Here is an 18,426-nt window from a genome sequence, read left to right as displayed (position 1 = left end):
TTGATCTAGTTTATGTATAGTTATGTACACACGTCTGTGTGTGTAGTGAAATACAATAATTATACTGTAACTGGTGCAGAACTTTTCACTTGCTAGCACACGTCTGTATTTTTCTTTATAATGGCAATCATTTAAATAAATAATTAATTTAGTTGTAGGCTTGGCAAGGACATGTGAGTCTTGAAATGTTGTTGACCTCTGGTTGGTAACAATGAAAATCTATAAATTGGTTAATACCTTGGTCTATTTAGCCAGAATATCCTGCAGTTATAAAAACGTTATAACGTTTGACCTGAGACTAGCAATCATTATGTCAAATGTTAACGAACGTTGCCTAACCTTTTTAACATAATTTATTTCAAAACACCAGTTTCCAATAAGTCAAAACAACAGCATAAGATATTGCACTTTCCTGCTCAGATGACATGTTTTCGGATATCTGTCTTTTTCTTTGTTTTGTTCTTTATTTCCCCATTCCCTCTGATAAGATGTCCTTTATCCATGTGTACATCGGTGCCTCGAACCACATTCATCCACGCAGAGGAGCAGAGTCGAAGCACAACCTAAACAATGTTCTTCCGCAAGATGCATTAAGTTATATTTTTTAACCGCTAGAGGGCCAAGTTACATAGTGTAATTTTAAATAATAAGCGTTGTGAAAACGTCAGCTGAATGCATTTTTAACATCCGACAAGGAATGTTTAAATACATATGGCTGATGAGCATATGAAAATGGTAACTCTGATTGCTTCGATTGATTGCTCTCCTTAACAAGCCACAGGTGTCATTCATGTTCATAGCACAAACGGTGTGAATGGTCAAATTCCTAACATTAAAGCACATTGACATTTACCTTTTGCATGAAGAAATTCCATGGGGGAAGTTTTGCCTGATGTACCTGCTGTGGCGAAGAAATGTCCCTATGCAAATTTCACATGAGGTTACATTTTTGTGAACTTTGACGTGTAATTTGTGACATTGGCCAATAGGAAGTTGCTTGGTTTCGAAGTGACTTCAGTGTAGGCTGTGCTTCGTAGATAGCAACACTGAATATTCACAATGGACAGGGAAATCATTTTGTTGGTGAGTTTCTTTATAACTTCACTCTCACAGAGTGTAAAGTTTAGCATAAAAAGAGGCTGTTTGAAAAGTAGTTTTAGTGGGTTTCACATTCGGTTTACATCCGACCATGCCTTCTTGGCCTGTGGAATTTCATCTTGCAAAGGTAAATGTATCGGAGCCTTTTGGATGAACAATAGAAGTAGTGATGCTTGCCTTTGCAAACACCACTAAATACATCTTCCAATGGAAAACACACACATTCAATAGATGTCTGGGCTACGTATGTGTGTTATTAGGGAAAATCGTGAGGTCTCTTTACACAGCCTTTGTCATTTTTAATGTTAATCTTTATAACTTGAAACACTGCTCAATGAAATCTGACAAACTTTCATTATCTTTCCTCTGACTCCAGGAACATTAGTAATATAAGCACTGAAGTAATTCAGGCAGGTGGGTTGGACTTGGCACCTACAGCCCTTGACCTGCTCATCCCAGAGACTGTGCTTTCTTTCTTCCTTCTAATGCTGCTGGTTTGGTTCCTCAACCGAGAATTTGAGGTCAGCTACCGTCTGCATTACCATGGAAATGTGGAAGCCGACAAGCATCGCATCAAGATCCAGACCATGCGAGATCAGGCGGATTGGTTGCTACGGAACATCATCCCCATTCATGTTGCTGAGCAGCTGAAGGTGAACCAGAGTTACTCTAAAAATCATGACATCGTTGGGGTCATCTTTGCAAGTATTGTGAACTTCAGCGAGTTCTATGAGGAGAGCTATGAGGGCGGCAAAGAGTGCTACAGAGTACTTAACGAACTCATCGGAGACTTCGACGAACTGTTGCGCAAGCCTGCATTCTCCAACGTAGAGAAAATTAAGACCATTGGTGCCACCTACATGGCGGCATCAGGATTAAATGGGCAGCAGTGCCAGGAGCAACTGCATCCGCATGCCCACCTGCGTGCCCTCTTTGACTTTGCCCTTGAGATGATGCATGTGGTGGATGATTTTAACAAGAACATGTTGGGCTTCAAGTTCAAGCTACGAATAGGCTTTAACCATGGTCCCCTGACTGCCGGTGTCATCGGAACTACAAAGCTACTTTATGACATCTGGGGTGACACGGTCAACATTGCTAGCCGCATGGACAGCACGGGAGTAGAGTGCCGCATTCAGGTTAGCGAAGAAAGCCACTGCGTACTCAGCAGAATGAACTACGACTTTGATTACCGCGGCACTGTGAATGTGAAAGGTAAAGGGCAGATGAGGACTTACTTGTACCCTAAACTGGGCGAGAGTGAACTTGGGTCCACACAGATCCTGGAACTTCAAGCCCAGACGGATTGCACTGTTGGGCAGTTGGATACCAACACACTCGCCAATACAACAACAACAGAATCCTCTGCAACACTAAACCCTCTATCCACCTCTCCCAATGTTGCCTCTATCAGTGGCCATGGTGTGCCTCAAGGGCAGGTATTAGGCACATTTCAGATTAACGAGGAGTTGCACCAAGACACTAATGAAGCTTTCCTTGTCCCTGAGCTCAAAGAAAAGGATTATGAGAATCCTTATCAAGCACCATTGCTTAGTGGTACACAAGCTCCATCAATTGCACAACTGTACGCACCATTAGCCAGACCAGAGGCACCTTTACAAGAAGAGGAAGAAGCTGATGAGCATACAAAGCTCAGGGCAGTGGAGTGATTAGGAATTCCTTCTAACTTCAGCTGACCAGTGTTCCCTTTTCAAGAGCTTTCATTATTGAGGCTCTACTTCCTTCAAGGGGCTTTTTTGACCACAACTGTTGGAGTTCCTGCAACTTTAGCCTATAATGAGCATCTGTGTTGATAACGACCTTAAAAATTAAGGAAAAAGTGTTTCAAACATCTGCTGTGTTGATCGCAGTGTAGCACAGAATGGAGGAGGAAAAATGAGTGTAGATAAGATTTCTGATGTTCTCTTATGATTTGCTGTTTTTTTTGTTTGTTTTGTTTATGAAGCGCCTTTCGGATAGATATGTACACTGAACAAGCGAAGAGATAAAATCGAAGAGGTTTTAAAAACTTATCACCATGGACAGTGAAAAATGCTTTTTTCCTTAATGTAACAATTTAATGTATTGCACCGTTTTGACCATTTTTATTGTTTTTTCTTTCAGTATTTTTCTGTCTTTGAGACAAGAAATCAAAGAAGTGCCAGTTGCCAATAAGGAAAAGCAATTACAGCTTAATGTATTGTGGGTATTTTAATGAATATACAATGTATTCATTTTATTGCTCTACTCCTAGTCACCTACTGTAGGTAGTGATAGAGGTAAAGATGGAGAGAATGGGCACTTCTGTCCATGATGCCCATATAAACGTTCAATATGTCTGGCAGAAAACAATGTAGCGTTTTAGCAGTGGGAGGCAGTGATTCACGCACAACAGTACCCTAAACTTTTATAGAAATGAGTGAAGCACAGTTAGCCTTATCTGTTTGAAACACAATCAGATAGTAGAAACCGTGCTGAGCACTTCCACTTCATTAGACAACACAAGGGCCTGATGAGTGTACCATCTCAAATGCGTTTGGAAATTGACTGTTTAATGTGACATGCAAGTGCATTGTGTTTGGAGGTTAAAAGCATTTGTACTTGATTTAATTGTGTACAGTAGTCATGGAACTGTGATGTAACTGAGAAAATGTAGAATCCAATGATAAAGTGTTTTAATATTTCTATACATAGATACAAAATAGTCCCTTATTCCTTGCCGTTTTAAAGCACAAAAATGCCTAATAGATGTTTTTTTTTTTTTATTTAAAGAATTTCACTTAATATTTATGATCTTTACACAGCAGTATGACTAGCACTGTGTTTTCTCCCAAATATAAACTCTCCAACCAGTGAGGCCTTCGATACGACAGTCTAATAATAGGGTGTTCGTTTGATAAGACTTTGTAGTGCTATTGCTTGTGGAGTATGTAGTTTAAAACACATTGATATTATCCAGTGCAACATGCTTGCTGTCAGTTATAATTTTTCACTGTGATCATGCCAGGAGCTGCTGAAGTGGTATCACCATAGTTTTTATTGACCACCATGCACTTGTGATACCTTATCTACAATACCTTGAGAAAGATGGTTCTTCTGGTGTTGGCATAGTCGATGTGCAACTTCAAATAGAGTTGCCATTTTGGTGTAAAGTATTGTCTTCTGCCATTTTCTTTTTTCAGACAATTTGTATCTTTTGGCTTTGAAACACAATTTATTTGTAATTCTTGGAGTTTGACAGTAATGCAATGTGCTTAATGTATTACAGAGCATGCCAAGCCTGTATTGGGATTTGACTGCCGCTCATTGAGTTTTAACCATTTTGTTTGTCTGTATGTGTTTTTTTTTTTTTACTTAAAGACAAATGTTTTTTTGGTCTATTATGATTCAGAACACTAGAAAATAATGTGTTGAATATATTGCAATGTGTCTCACATTTCAATGATACAGTGCAAAAAAAAAAAAAACATTCTTAGTATTTTTGCCTTTTCTTCCTGTTAAAATACCAAAACATCCTTAAAACAAGGTTCGTTTTCTTGAGAAGGAAAGTGACGAAAGATATTTTCAGGAAAATCTTAAAAAAACATTTATGCATATAAAATACAATTTGCCAATGGGTAAAAAAAAAAAAAAATTGATTCAATCTTCAAAACAAGTTTACCCTGTTGGCAAGTAGTTTATTTTCTTGCTTCTCAAATGTATATTTTTCTTGTTTTATGGATGTTTTTTAATGTTTTAAAAAACTAAAAAGAGACAAAAATACTCCAGAATATTTTTGCAGTGTAATAGGAGGCGGCAAGTTTAGTTTCTCACCGATAAACAACACGAGACAAGCAATTGTGCTCTAAGGGTTTATGAAAATATGTTTTCCAATATGTTTTTTTTATTATTATTATTGTCTTTTGTTTACAGAGCAATCACTAGATTGTTCTCAAAAAAATACAGTGCCTTTTTGGTGACTTTTTCAATCATTTGCAATACCAGGTAGCTGAATTTGGTGTCTTCAATATCTGGTAGCTCCTGATACCACAGCTTTCCTAATATCTGCAAAATTGTTTTATTGTATCATATTATTTCCTATTTGATGTGAATTGTAATTCCAGATATTTTTTAAATGTACACTGTGTATCTTTAAATTTAACTTTTCAGGATGGAAAAGGGATTTGTTTTTGCTGTTAGCTAATTGTTTTAATGTGCACTGCTTTATAGCCAACACATTCACCTATTAGTTATTGTATCACTCCATTGGCTAAAGAAGACCAGTGCTGACAGTATTGAATTACTTGTGCATAATAATGTATGTGTTTTTTGTTTTTTTTTGTATTAAATACATTTGTATTTATTGGGGCTGTGCATGAATCGGTGTGCAGCCACTGAGCCTAATATCAAAAGGGCATATTTATGAAAGGGAGCCACTCAAAGCAGGGAGAGGTGATCTTCACTTCTGTATAGACTGACCACCTCAACTTCAGTACTCAACTGTAACGTAACAAACACCTATTTTAGTCTTCTAGAAAGTAATATAAGTGATTTCATTTTTTTAAGATATTTTGAATGATCTAAAATGTATCTTTCAGTTTGAATAATTTGTATTTTTTAATTTTCCCCCATCAATGTCATGTCACAGTTTTCTCTGCACCATTCAGTTTCTTAAAAGTAACGATTTGAAAATGAAAACAAACATATTAATATTAAGAGTACAAATCTAAAATGAACGAGTGTAAAAATGTGCCCTTATACAGTACTTCATTCTTAGATTATCTGTGTATATTTGGACGTTTCTTTGTGCCATTTGGGAAAATGTTTGTGTATACCAAAGAATTTATTTGTATTGTGAATAGAAGCTGCAAGACAGAGCTGTGGAATGTGGGCACGTTATTTCTTTTCAAGCAGCACATGTTCTTCAATAATTTGTTCTTGTACGCAAGAGTCACAATTTATTGTATCGCTCATTGGCTGAAGTCAATTGTATTGATTTATTGGCCATTATATTCATACAAAAGCGTAATCTGTATACGTTTGCACAGTGCACTCACTTTGTATGTACAGATCATGTATTGTTCGTTTGATTTTTATTTTACAAAATTGATTATACAGTTGAAGTCAGAAGTTTAAATACACTTAGTTGAAGTCATTAAAACACTTTTTAACCACTCCACAGATTTCATATTAGCAAACTATAGTTTTGGCAAGTAGTTCAGGACTACTTTGTGCATGACATGAGTAAAATAATAAAACAATTGTTTACAGACAGATTGTTTCACATTTAATTGACTATATCACAATTCCAGTGGGTCAGAAGTTTACTATACACTAATTTAACTGTGCCTTTAAGCAGCTTGGAAAATTCCAGAAAATTATGTCAAGCTTTTAGCCAATTAATCAATTAGCTTCTAATAGGCTAATTGGAGTCAATTGGAGGTATACCTGTGGATGTATTTTAAGGCCTACCTTCAAACTCCATCTCTGCTTGACATCATGGGAAAATCAAAAGAAATCAGCCAAGAAAAACGTGGACCTCCACAAATCTGGTTCATCATTGGGAGCAATTTCCAAATGCCTGAAGGTACCACGTTCATCTGTACAAACAATAGTATGCAAGTATAAACACCATGGGACCACGCAGCCATCATACTGCTCAGGAAAGAGATGCATTCTGTCTCCTAGAGATGAACATAATTTGGTGTGAAAAGTAAATCCTAGAACAACATCAAATGACCTTGTGAAGATGCTGGAGGAAATGGGTAGACAAGTATCTATATCCACAGTAAACGAGTTCAATATTGGCATAATCTGAAAGGCTGCTCATCAAGGAAGAAGCCACTTCTCCAAAACTGTGATGAAAAACTAGACAGTTTGCAAGTGCATATGGGGATGCAGATCTTACCTTTTGGAGAAATGTCCTCTGGAAAAAATTTAACCGTTTGTCCATAATGACCATCGTTATGTTTGGAGGAATGAGGGGGAGGCTTGCAAGCTGAAGAACACCATCCCAATCGTGAAGCATCGGGGTGGCAGCATTATGTTGTGGGGGTGCTTTGCTGCAGGAGGGACTGGTGTACTTCACAAAATATATGGTATCATGAGGAAGGAAATGTGGATATATTGAAGTAACATCTCAAGACATCAGCCAGGAAGTTAAAGCTTGGTCGCAAATGGGTCTTCCAATTGGACAACGACCCCCAAGCATACCTCCAAAGTTGTGGCAACATGGTTTAAGGACAACAAAGTCAAGGTATTGGAGTGGCCACCACAAAGCCCTGACCTCAATCCAATAGAAACTTTGTGGGCAGAACATAAAAAGCATGTGCGAGCAAGGAGCCCTACAAACCTGACTCTACCAGTTACACCAGTTCTGTCTGGAGGAATGGGCCAAAATTCCAGCAACTTATTGTGAGAAGCTTGTGAAAGGCTACCCAAAATGTTTGACCCAAGTTAAACCATTTAAAGGCAATGCTACTAAATACTAACAAAGTGTATGTAAACTTCTGACCCACTGGGAATGTGATGAAAGAAATAAAAGCTGAAATAAATAATTCTCCCTACTATTATCCTGACATTTCACATTCTTAAAATAAAGTAGTGATCCTTACTGACCTAAGACAGGGAATGTTTTCCACGATTAAATATCAAGAATTGTGAAAAACTGAGTTTAAATGTATTTGGCAAAGGTGGATGTAAACTTCTGACTTCAACTCTACATGTGCATCTGCCAGATTTTGAGAGTAGAGAAACAATGAAAGATATGAGAAGTTGCATCTGTGTCTGTTTCATGTGTTGGGGTCAACAAGAATGCAACCCAATGTAAAATAAAGTGTAAGAATTGGTCATTAAACAAGCCATATTGATTGACGACTAGGGTGGTTGTGGTGGCCAAAAGAAAGGTCAAGATAACATTTTTGGAGAATATCTGCAAAAACACAACTAAATATCTTTGCCAAGCTAGAAGAATCCAAAATGTAGTCATAGGCCCAGGGCCATTTCTGAGCATATGGGGGCTCTAATCAAATTCCTAAATGGAAGGTCCACCCAAAAATGACACCACAATACTGTTTTCCCCAAATTAGATTTTTTTTATTTATAAATAACTAGACAAATTAACAATAAATGAAAATAACAATATACAAAAATATTTTATATAAAACAAAATGACTTTGTGGGGGCCCCTAAGAGGCTAGAAACTGCATAAATGTAATTTATATAAGATTATAATATATCAATATTAACTCTCTTATAAAACACAATCGTGTTTCTAATTATTTTAAATTATTGCTCACTGTTATTATTGGTCATTTGGTATTGGACTCATTTTAAAACTCAATCTATTTCAGACTAAGACATGTCACCAAATATCAAAACTAATGCATGTCGATTTTTAGGTTTCTATGGATGTATCTAAAGGTGTTTCCAAGCGCAATGCAATCACATATACGTTTTTTGTCTATAATGATGTTTTTTGATCATTGAAAATGTTAAAAGGAACATTTCGGGTTCAATACAAATTAAGCTTTTGTCAGCATTTGTGGCATAATGTTGATTACCAAAAAAAAAAACTAAAAAAGTTGACTTGACAATGAGGCACTTAAAATGGAAGTGAAAGGGGGCAACCCTTAAAAATGTGTCCCCATTCAGTTCCATTGCAAGTGCCTCAGTGGGACCTCCATTCTTGCTTTTTTTTATTTATTTATTTATTTTTTATAAGAGGACGAGTCGAAATGTTTTTTGCTGAACCCAGAACATTCCTTTAAAAAGCTGAGAATTATTGACCTCGACGTGCTCATTTGTGATCGTCTGCCGCCCCTAGCGGCCGCCCGGCGCACTCACAACAGGTTTGACGTAGGGCGTGATTGAGCTCCCCCTCCCCCTCAGCTCCGTCTATCTGGGAAAAAAAAAATAACTTTTTTGTATCGAAGGAATCAACAGCCGCCATCTTGTCGAGGCTCGAAATCTAGAGCACTATTTTTTATTTTTGGACACAAGAGCACTCAAATCGAAGTGTGACGACTTATCAGCTGAATATGACACTTTGAAATCGCCGCGAAGGAATTTTTGGCGAAACATCCTGGAATTAATCGGTGTTAGTCGGCCATAAAACCCTCGTATATCTGATTTCCCCTTCAGAGCGGCGATTGCGTCCGTATCTGCGCTCCGACCTGTGATTGTTTACCGGACGCTTTTGGAGGACAGACGGTGCCGAAGTGACGACTTTGCAGAAATATAAAATTTTTATGCAGTCGTGCATTTTGACGCGGATTCTAATAATATTTTTGCACGGAAAAGAAATTGACGCCAGAAAATGGATCGCGTGCCGATGCAGATTTAAAGACGCTCGCGCGCGCGAGGATTCCCGTGGATATTTTAATTGGGATTTTATGTTGAATTCCAGGAAATGAGGCGTTTTCTCTCGGTAATCTAACGACGATAATGTGGGTGTTGGGTGTTGGATTATCATGGGGTGAATTGTGGTGGCGACGCGGGGCGCTGTTGCTGCTTTTTTGAACAAGAACCTCCGCCGAGCCGCTGCACACTCCCCACGTCTTAGAAAAGTAAGGTAACATCTTTCCCCCCCCCCCTAACGAAAGGATCCCTCACTTTGATTTTTCCCTACAATATCCAGCCAGAAGCTAATCTTACAGTCGCAATGGCTGATAATCTGCTCGAAGTTGGTCCTGCGAAGCGAGCGAAGCTGACAGCACCTGCTCCTGACGCTTCAGGTAAAAGTCCTGCAGGCCTGATACAAACATGCATTATAACCCTCTAATAAACTCTCATAAAGCACTATAACACACTCATGCATGCGCTTTTCTCGTGTAGCTGTCAAATGAGCCCTGAAACACCTCTGGCCTCCTCTGATAGCTGTTTTTTTTCTGGCCATGTATCAAATTCTGTTGAGCTACCTACATAGACCGCATGTTTGGACATCAAATACACGTCATTTGGAACCTTTCAAATGCGGTTATTATGCACAAAAATGCTGTCTAGGTGGGGAACGAATCACATCTGCTCTATCGTCTTTTGTATTTTAGGTCCGACATTAGTGTCAATGTGCTGTTTGTAGCCTTATGCATGCTTACATTTATGTCAAACGTTAAATTCACAGATATTGCAGGCTGAAAGTGTGTTTTGTATGTAGAGTTAAGAGAGTTTGGGTTTGTTTTTGGGGTTGAATGTGAGTGTTAACTTGTCATCGGTTTTTAAAGCCCATACTATCCTCCTTAACATCTTAAAAGTTCAGACGTCACTTTTATGTATTGCATCAGTCTGTGAAATCACCATATCCATCATCATTCAGGCTTCTGTCAAACCTCATGAAAACTGACAAATCATAAAAGTGTTTCTTTGAAACCTGCATGAAGTGAAACAATGTTGGGACAGATACTTGAGGGCACTGTCCCAGGACAGTCTCTGAAACGGAAAAGATTTTGGTTTAGAACAAGATTACTGTGATGCAGCCTAAAGAGAATATTCCAGGTTCAATACAAGTTCAGATCAATCAGCATTTGTGGCATAATGTTGATTACCACAAAAATTAATTTAGACTTGTTACTCCTTTTCTTTTAAAAAAACAAAAATGGAAAGAAAAAGAAGCAAAAATCTGGGTTGAAGTGAGGCACCTACAATGAAAGTGAATGAGACCAAAACGTAAGCTTTGAAATAATGTTTTGAGAGTATAGCCACTAGACATTTGATTTTTGTTTGATATTTACTGTGACAAAATCACTTACTAACCTTTTCTTTATAAATTATATCCAATTCAGTTTGACAGCTTAGTTGCCATGATGACGTAACGCTATACAGATGAAACTCGAAAAATTAGAATATCGTGCAAAAGTTCATTAATTTCAGTAATTCAACTTAAAAGGTGAAACTAATATATTATATAGACTCATTACAAGCAAAGTAAGATATTCCAAGCCTTTATTTGATATAATTTTGATCATTATGGCTTACAGCTTATGAAAACCCCAAATTCAGAATCTCAGAAAATTAGAATATTGTGAAAAGGTTCAGTATTGTAGGCTCAAAGTGTCACACTCTAATCAGCTAAACACCTGCAAAGGGTTCCTGAGCCTTTAAATGGTCTCTCAGTCTGGTTCAGTTGAATTCACAATCATGGGGAAGACTGCTGACCTGACAGTTGTGCAGAAAACCATCATTGACACCCTCCACAAGGAGGGAAAGCCTCAAAAGGTAATTGCAAAAGAAGTTGGATGTTCTCAAAGTGCTGTATCAAAGCACATTAATAGAAAGTTAAGTGGAAGGGAAAAGTGTGGAAGGAAAAAGGTGCACAAGCAGCAGGGATGACCGTAGCCTGGAGAGGATTGTCAGGAAAAGGCCATTCAAATGTGTGGGGAGCTTCACAAGGAGTGGACTGAGGCTGGAGTTACTGCATCAAGAGCCACCACACACAGACGGGTCCTGGACATGGGCTTCAAATGTCAAACGCCTTACCTGGGCTAAAGAAAAAAGAACTGGTCTGTTGCTCAGTGGTCCAAAGTCCTCTTTTCTGATGAGAGCAAATTTAGCGTCTCATTTGGAAACCAAGGTCCCAGAGTCTGGAGGAAGAATGGAGAGGCACACAATCCAAGATGCTTGAAGTCCAGTGTGAAGTTTCCACAGTCTGTGTTGGTTTGGGGAGCCATGTCATCGGCTGGTGTTGATCCACTGTGCTTTATTAAGTCCAGAGTCAACGCAGCCGTCTACCGGGACATTTTAGAGCACTTCATGCTTCCTTCAGGAGACAAGCTTTATGGAGATGCTGACTTCATTTTCCAGCAGGACTTGGCACCTGCCCACACTGCCAAAAGTACCAAAACCTGGTTCAATGACCATGGTATTACTGTGCTTGATTGGCCAGCAAACTCACCTGACCTGAACCCCATAGAGAATCTATGGGGCATTGCCAAGAGAAAGATGAGAGACATGAGACCAAACAATGCAGAAGAGCTGAAGGCCGCTATTGAAGCATCTTGGTCTTCCATAACACCTCAGCAGTGCCACAGGCTGATAGCATCCATGCCACGCCGCATTGAGGCAGTAATTAATGCAAAGGGGCCCAAACCAAGTACTGAGTACATATGCATGATTATACTTTTCAGAGGGCCGACATTTCTGTATTTAAAATCCTTTTTTTTTTATTGATTTCATGTAATATTCTAATTTTCTGAGATTCTGAATTTGGGGTTTTCATAAGCTGTAAGCCATAATCATAAAAATTATATCAAATAAAGGCTTGAAATATCTTTACTTTGCTTGTAATGAGTCTATATAATATATTAGTTTCACCTTTTAAATTGAATTACTGAAATTAATGAACTTTTGCACGATATTCTAATTTTTCGAGTTTCGCCTGTAAAACGTGCAATATAAACAACTTCACAGCTCAAATAATACACGTTTTACAAAATAATTAATGTAAGTACTTTTCTAAAATGATATGCTTCACATTTCCATCTTTAAACCCTCCCAACAGTTGGCCCCCGTTCACTTCCATTGTAAGTGCCTCTCTGACTACATTTACATAGACACCAGTAAGCGGCTTAGTGCAGTAAATCAGTTTATTGTGAGACATTGGCGTTCCCGTTTACATGCATTGGATAAGCGGAGTACACGTTACTCCTGTATATGTGCTGCTTTGTCAGTTAGCAGCTTTCTCCTTAGCAACATAATTTTCCCTCAACACGTGTGTAAGTAACAAATATGGTATCTGAAGTAGAGTTCACTATTTTATTCTCCGTTACTTTGGTTTATTTCCAGATGCTCCAGAGTTATTGCTGTGTTTGTTTCCTTAACTTCCCGTCACCACCTGCATATGAATTGCTCTGCAATAGTGCTGTTTCCCTCTTACAGAAAACTCTGGGATTCCGCCGAAGTTGTTTGACATGTATAAATGGGTGTAGTTTATATTGTAAGTGCTGTTTCCATTGTACTCCAAGAAATGTTGTGGAGTTCTACTTTTTTGACATGTTAGGTTCCATCCTATGACGTTGGTTATCCGGTCAGTTCACGCACATACACACTCTTCAGAAACCTCTAACAATTCCGCTCATGTGTTTATATGACCACATTAAGCCACGTTATCTGGGAGAACCCTAGGTGTGTTAAACCGCTTTATCTTAATCCATTAAACTTAAAATTACAGCCTTCTCGTTTACATGACGTTTCAGACCGACACTTTCTGCAAAACCCTGGAATAAACAGTTTTTTACGTGCATTTGTACAGGGTCACTGTAACCTAATCAACATTATGCCTTAATCAAATGCTTTTGATTAAGCTTAACTTTAGGATTTGCAGTCAACAAAGTGCATTCATCCAAGAAATTATAGTATGATTGTCATCCTTCTATATCAGATATTGCTGTTTTGTGTGTCTTATATTGATTTGTTTTAGTCAGTATTCCGATGTTTGCTGAAACCTCAAAGTCTGCCACGATTTCGATTCAGGGGTCTGTAAATTATATTATGTGCCTATTTTACACAATCAGTTGCATTTATTATTTTAAAAATGCCATTTTTAGCTCTCCAAAAAGTGCAAATCCAGTATCCACACTGAGACATCCACAACAAAATATGGTACTTCAGTTATTGAAAGCAATAATACAGAATAAAATAATATGAAAATTAAGTCACACTTGTGATAATCAGTGATCAATATTCAAACCCAATAACAGCTGGTTTTGATGGAAGTCAAAGTAAACACACAGATATAATTTCTGAAGTATTGCATTATTTTTATTCGCATATCCTTTCACAAACAGTAGCCCCATGCACTGCGATGGTAGAGAAGGGGTCTTGTTCTTTCTCGGCCGATACATTTTCCCGTTTGGCCCATTCCTTTCTTAAGGCTGCCAAGAATCACCTGCTTGCATGTGAAGGAGACACCTGAGACATGTAAACGTCTAATCACAGTTCGTTTTGTAGTTGTGTCATCGTGCTATGACAACAATAGACCAGTGTGCAACACAGTCTCATTTAAATGGTCTGCATATCAGAGCCACGATAGACGTGTTTCAGCTGAAAATGTTAAAGTTAAATGCCTTTTCATTCTCCCTCTCTCTCCTCAACAGTTCCCTGTTTCTCTTAACGGTCTTGTCTAATGATTAAAATAGCAAATATCAGTAAAACTTATATTGTATACCATCTGCAAATATGTGGATATCTCGTTTACACGGATGTAACTGAAGAAAATCCAGCGCTTTCTCGTCAAGCGCTCCTCTAATATCTTCCTCTGAAGTGCAAATTCCATCAGCCAGAATCAAAACTTCTGGATTAGGATCAAAAGTTAATCTGATTCACAAACCATGATGGTCAGTCTGTGATAATCCAAGCAGGTGATCCACGGCGCTTAAAGTCTCTGTTGCTCTCGGTGGATACGCACGAGCGCGTGAGTGCAACTTCAAAGTAAAAGTGATTCACGTGTGTTATGAGTAAATGTCATATTCACTGTGTATTATATGTGCAATTGGTTTGATTAGTCTTTTGTGAGAAAATGCGATTGCTGAGGCACATATGCCATCCATGGTTGCTGGACTACTGTGTGTACTATTATTTTCTTCTTCCTGTTATAATAATTTATTCATGCAGAAATAAATGTCTAAAATGTAATGATTAAATAGAAATCAGAAAAAAATGGCATCTATCATTTAATATACAATGTTATTTTTTTTAATATTTTTTTTTACCAAGTTAAAGTTTTGAAATTGAGCAAATATAGTGCTTAGTAGGGATGGGCATCGACTAGGTGACTAAATGTTTCTGATGCTGCTAGTCGACACTGGAATTACTATTCGGTTAATATTTCCCCCCATTAAACTGCTCATAATTTTTATACATTTACATTTTGCACAGGCTGCACTTAAATTACTGTCATATAAATCCTACATATTTTAAATAGAATTAAATAATACAAATATTATTTAAAAAAAGAGAATATCTAGAGCAGACAAAGTTTAATTTCCCCTCAGGCTGCACATGCTTCTTCCCTCTCTAACTGCACATGCAGTAAAATGTCCTCTCGCTAGATAAGCAAACTCTGCATACTAGTTATGAATTCACTTCGGTGGTGGTTCGGTAATCAGATTTCCAAACGCTTGAAAGTCCCTATGGATGTTTTCACATTTGAGTCTTCTTTAAATCTGTGTGTGTAGCGTTAAACATCCTTTACTTTAAACATCTTTCATTAAAGTAATAAGGAAGCGGGTTATAAAAATGAACTCCAAAACTGGCATTTCTCTTGTGCGGTCAGCACCGAGTCTGTGAGTAGCGTGAAGTGACTGGGTAAGAGATTGAATCTTCTCCGGGCTGATGCACACTTTGGCACTGGGACGCTTGTCACTCATGCGCATTAGCTGCAGCTAGATTATAACATGATGGCTCTGCAACGTAGTGAATCATAATGTATGTGTCACATTCACTGTGTGTATCTTATCATGATGAAAATCTGCGATATGGAGCTCTATTAAGAAGAGAGAGGGTTTTTTTGTGAGTTAAAGATGGGTCAAAGTGAACTTAAAGGTGAGAGATTGTAGTCTTGGCCATTATACACTGGACCAAAATAGGTTTTTGATTAGTCTTTTTTGGCTTGTTTTCAAAAATAAGATCTGAAACCCCTTTAAATCAACATACATTTACTTTAGGAGCTATACTGCAGAAGAAAAAAAAAATTATCGGAGAATTTTGAATGCAATATTTAATCAGGGCTCAACATAAACACTTGTCCGCTTGTCCGGGACAAGTGGATTTTTGAAGGGGGAAGTGAAAGAGAGTTTTATTTGCCTGCCTGGACAAACAGACTGATTAAATGTCAATAATGAAAAGAAAATCTATTTTTGTGATAGTCTAGGCCAGTGTCACTTATTAGAAAGTTAATATTCTGCTTGTGCTGTTGAAAGTAATCCAGAGCACATAATTTTATAATTCGCTAGCGATCTAGTAACAGCTGCGCCCTGTTTGATTGACAGGTGGGGTATGTGTGCGTTCTGAAAATGCTTGTGCTAATGCGCACCTGAACGGTCAAATACATTTCAAAATTCTGCCAAAAGGCCCGTATTATAATCACACAGTATTGACCTGCAATAGTTTTTTCATTCATTCTGAATGTTTAATTTAATGCTTTATAGCCTACTGCTGTTATTTCTATTATTTTTAATCTATTCTATTCATTGCTGTTTTTATTATTATTTTATTACTGACTGTTTACTAGTCTTAATGAAGAACTTTCATATGAAGAAACCATTCCTCCATAATTAACATATTAGTTAGTGTTATTTTTGTGCTTTTGAAGCTGGTGTAGAGAATCGTAAAAATTCACAACATGGACTACCATACGTAACATCAAATAATTATCATATGACAATAACCTCCTCCCTTACCCATTGCAGTGTACATTTCAAGTTAAAGGAAATCCACTGATAAAAAAAAAGTTCAATAAATGTGTGATGTTTCCAAAGTCAGCGAGTAATCGTGTTAAATAATCATGATCTCAATATTGACCAAAATAATCTTGATTTATGATTTTTGCCATAATCGAGCAGCCCTGTACCTAGCTACATATTTTCATATGAACACTGATTTATTGAGTTAATTCAGTAAAGGATTCATCAGACTGTGCACTTTTAGATAGCACACATCTTTACCTTATTACTTTTTGGTACCCAGTCAACTTGAATATTATATCATTGTAATGTAATACTGAATCATGTGCTTTGTTTATGTTGTTATTCTTGGCAGATACCTTTTAACAAGGTAGTTAAAGGGCAGATCAGCCAAAAAAATTAATTCTGTCATTATTCTATCTTCAAGGCTTGCGTAGAACACGAATGGAGATGTTCGGCAGTATGTCTCAGTCACAATTCACTGTCACTTCATATTTTTTCTATACAATGAAAGTGAAGGGTGACTAAAACATTCTTTCTAACATCTCCTTTTAATTTCCACAGAAGAAAGTCATACAGGTTAGCAACAACATTGAATGAACAATCACTTTAAAAATACAAGTCATTACTCATCAGTTACTTTAAAAAGAGCTGTTTAATGTTGACAAAATGCATTAAAAATGTTAATGTTAAAGTCCTTAGAAAACCTTGCTTATATAACATGTATATTTAAGATAGATTGATAAATATGAAATATTGTCAGATGTATATTACTAATAATATAGTATTAATATTTAGGGGTTCAAGCATGAAGTGCTGAAACCCTTTTGAAATTGCTAAGATTTGTATTATTATTCTGCCCTAAAACTGATCATGCAGACCAAACCGTAAGGCTTTGAGACATGAAACTTTGGGTAATGGTAGTACTCCAGCTGGCTAAGCATGTACATGTTCTCGTCCTGATTGGCCTATAGGTGGCGCTGTAGCAAAGGCAAACGTGTTTTGGGCCATAACTCCTAAAACGTATGTCGTAAAAGTGCCATATATCATTGGAATCCTTGGCTCAAGTCGAACAAAATGGCTATCTCTGATTTATAATTAAGGTCATAATTTTTTTTCCGCAATTTGGGATTTGTCGTAAAACATATACATTTGCTAGTCCTAGGCTCTTCAACCGATCAGAACAGAAAACATGTAATATTCTCTGGAGTCCCAATATCAATAATTATCCAAAAAGTTTGAACTTATGATTCATTTAGCAACAGTACACCAAAACGTACGAAGTGCGAATTGACATTTGGTGGCACTATAAAAATGAAAAACCTAAAAATGGCTCTTAACTAAGGAGCCATTGGTTGTCCTATAATTTTGCATGCAGTGTCTTATGCAAGGTGCCATCAAGGCCTTTGAGGACAGCCATGAACCGCCGTCTGCCAAATGCATAAATGTAAATGTAACCAATCAATTGGCTACATTTGAAAAAAAAACACTCAAAAAAAGAGTGCCTCCCGGTGGCTTCGCATTTTACATTTGTGTAAATCACTGAATATTGTGTGGTGTGTCACATAGACACACATTAGATATATACTGTATTATTATGGATCTCCACTTTGAGCAACTTTGCCTGAAGGACCATTGGTGTCAATCAAATCGTTCGTTAAATATTTAAGATTATTTAAAAAATATCGATTTTGCAAACTAGTCCTAGGTTTTTGACGTGATGCCAGCAAAACATGTACAGGAAGAATCCTTGGACAGCCTAGATCAATAATTATAAAAAAAAAAAATATTTGATTTGACAATGCTATAACATGGTAATTTAAACATATGGGTGTTGCTTAGTTTATCCAAAAGCCAATAACTACTAAACAAAGGCTCAGATTGAAATTGAATTTAGTACACAGATGAAAGGTGATTCCAATGAGGCATGCCAAATTTGGTTTGGATCAGACAA

General features: G+C 37.4%; 2 protein-coding genes across 4 annotated transcripts in view; both read left to right on the top strand.

Moving 5' to 3' along the window:
• LOC127640911 (adenylate cyclase type 9-like) overlaps positions 1–7,933 on the top strand; it is a 41,874-nt gene extending 33,941 nt beyond the window's left edge. The window contains exon 10 of the mRNA XM_052123622.1: positions 1,475–7,933. Within this exon, the coding sequence (XP_051979582.1) occupies positions 1,475–2,768 (1,294 nt within the window). The 3' untranslated portion in view covers positions 2,769–7,933. The remainder of the gene's footprint in view (positions 1–1,474) is intronic.
• A 1,083-nt stretch (positions 7,934–9,016) lies between these two features.
• The window catches only part of LOC127640910 (CREB-binding protein-like), an 83,953-nt gene continuing 74,543 nt past the window's right edge, over positions 9,017–18,426 (top strand). For all 3 annotated transcript variants that reach the window (XM_052123620.1, XM_052123619.1, XM_052123618.1), the window contains exon 1: positions 9,017–9,812. In XM_052123620.1, the coding sequence (XP_051979580.1) occupies positions 9,740–9,812 (73 nt within the window). In that variant the 5' untranslated portion in view covers positions 9,017–9,739. The remainder of the gene's footprint in view (positions 9,813–18,426) is intronic.

This window comes from Xyrauchen texanus, chromosome 50, assembly GCF_025860055.1.
Source record: "Xyrauchen texanus isolate HMW12.3.18 chromosome 50, RBS_HiC_50CHRs, whole genome shotgun sequence".
Classification (NCBI taxonomy): Eukaryota; Metazoa; Chordata; class Actinopteri; order Cypriniformes; family Catostomidae; genus Xyrauchen; species Xyrauchen texanus.
Note: the sequence above shows the minus strand (reverse complement) of the source record. Positions and strands in the feature narration are given on the sequence as shown.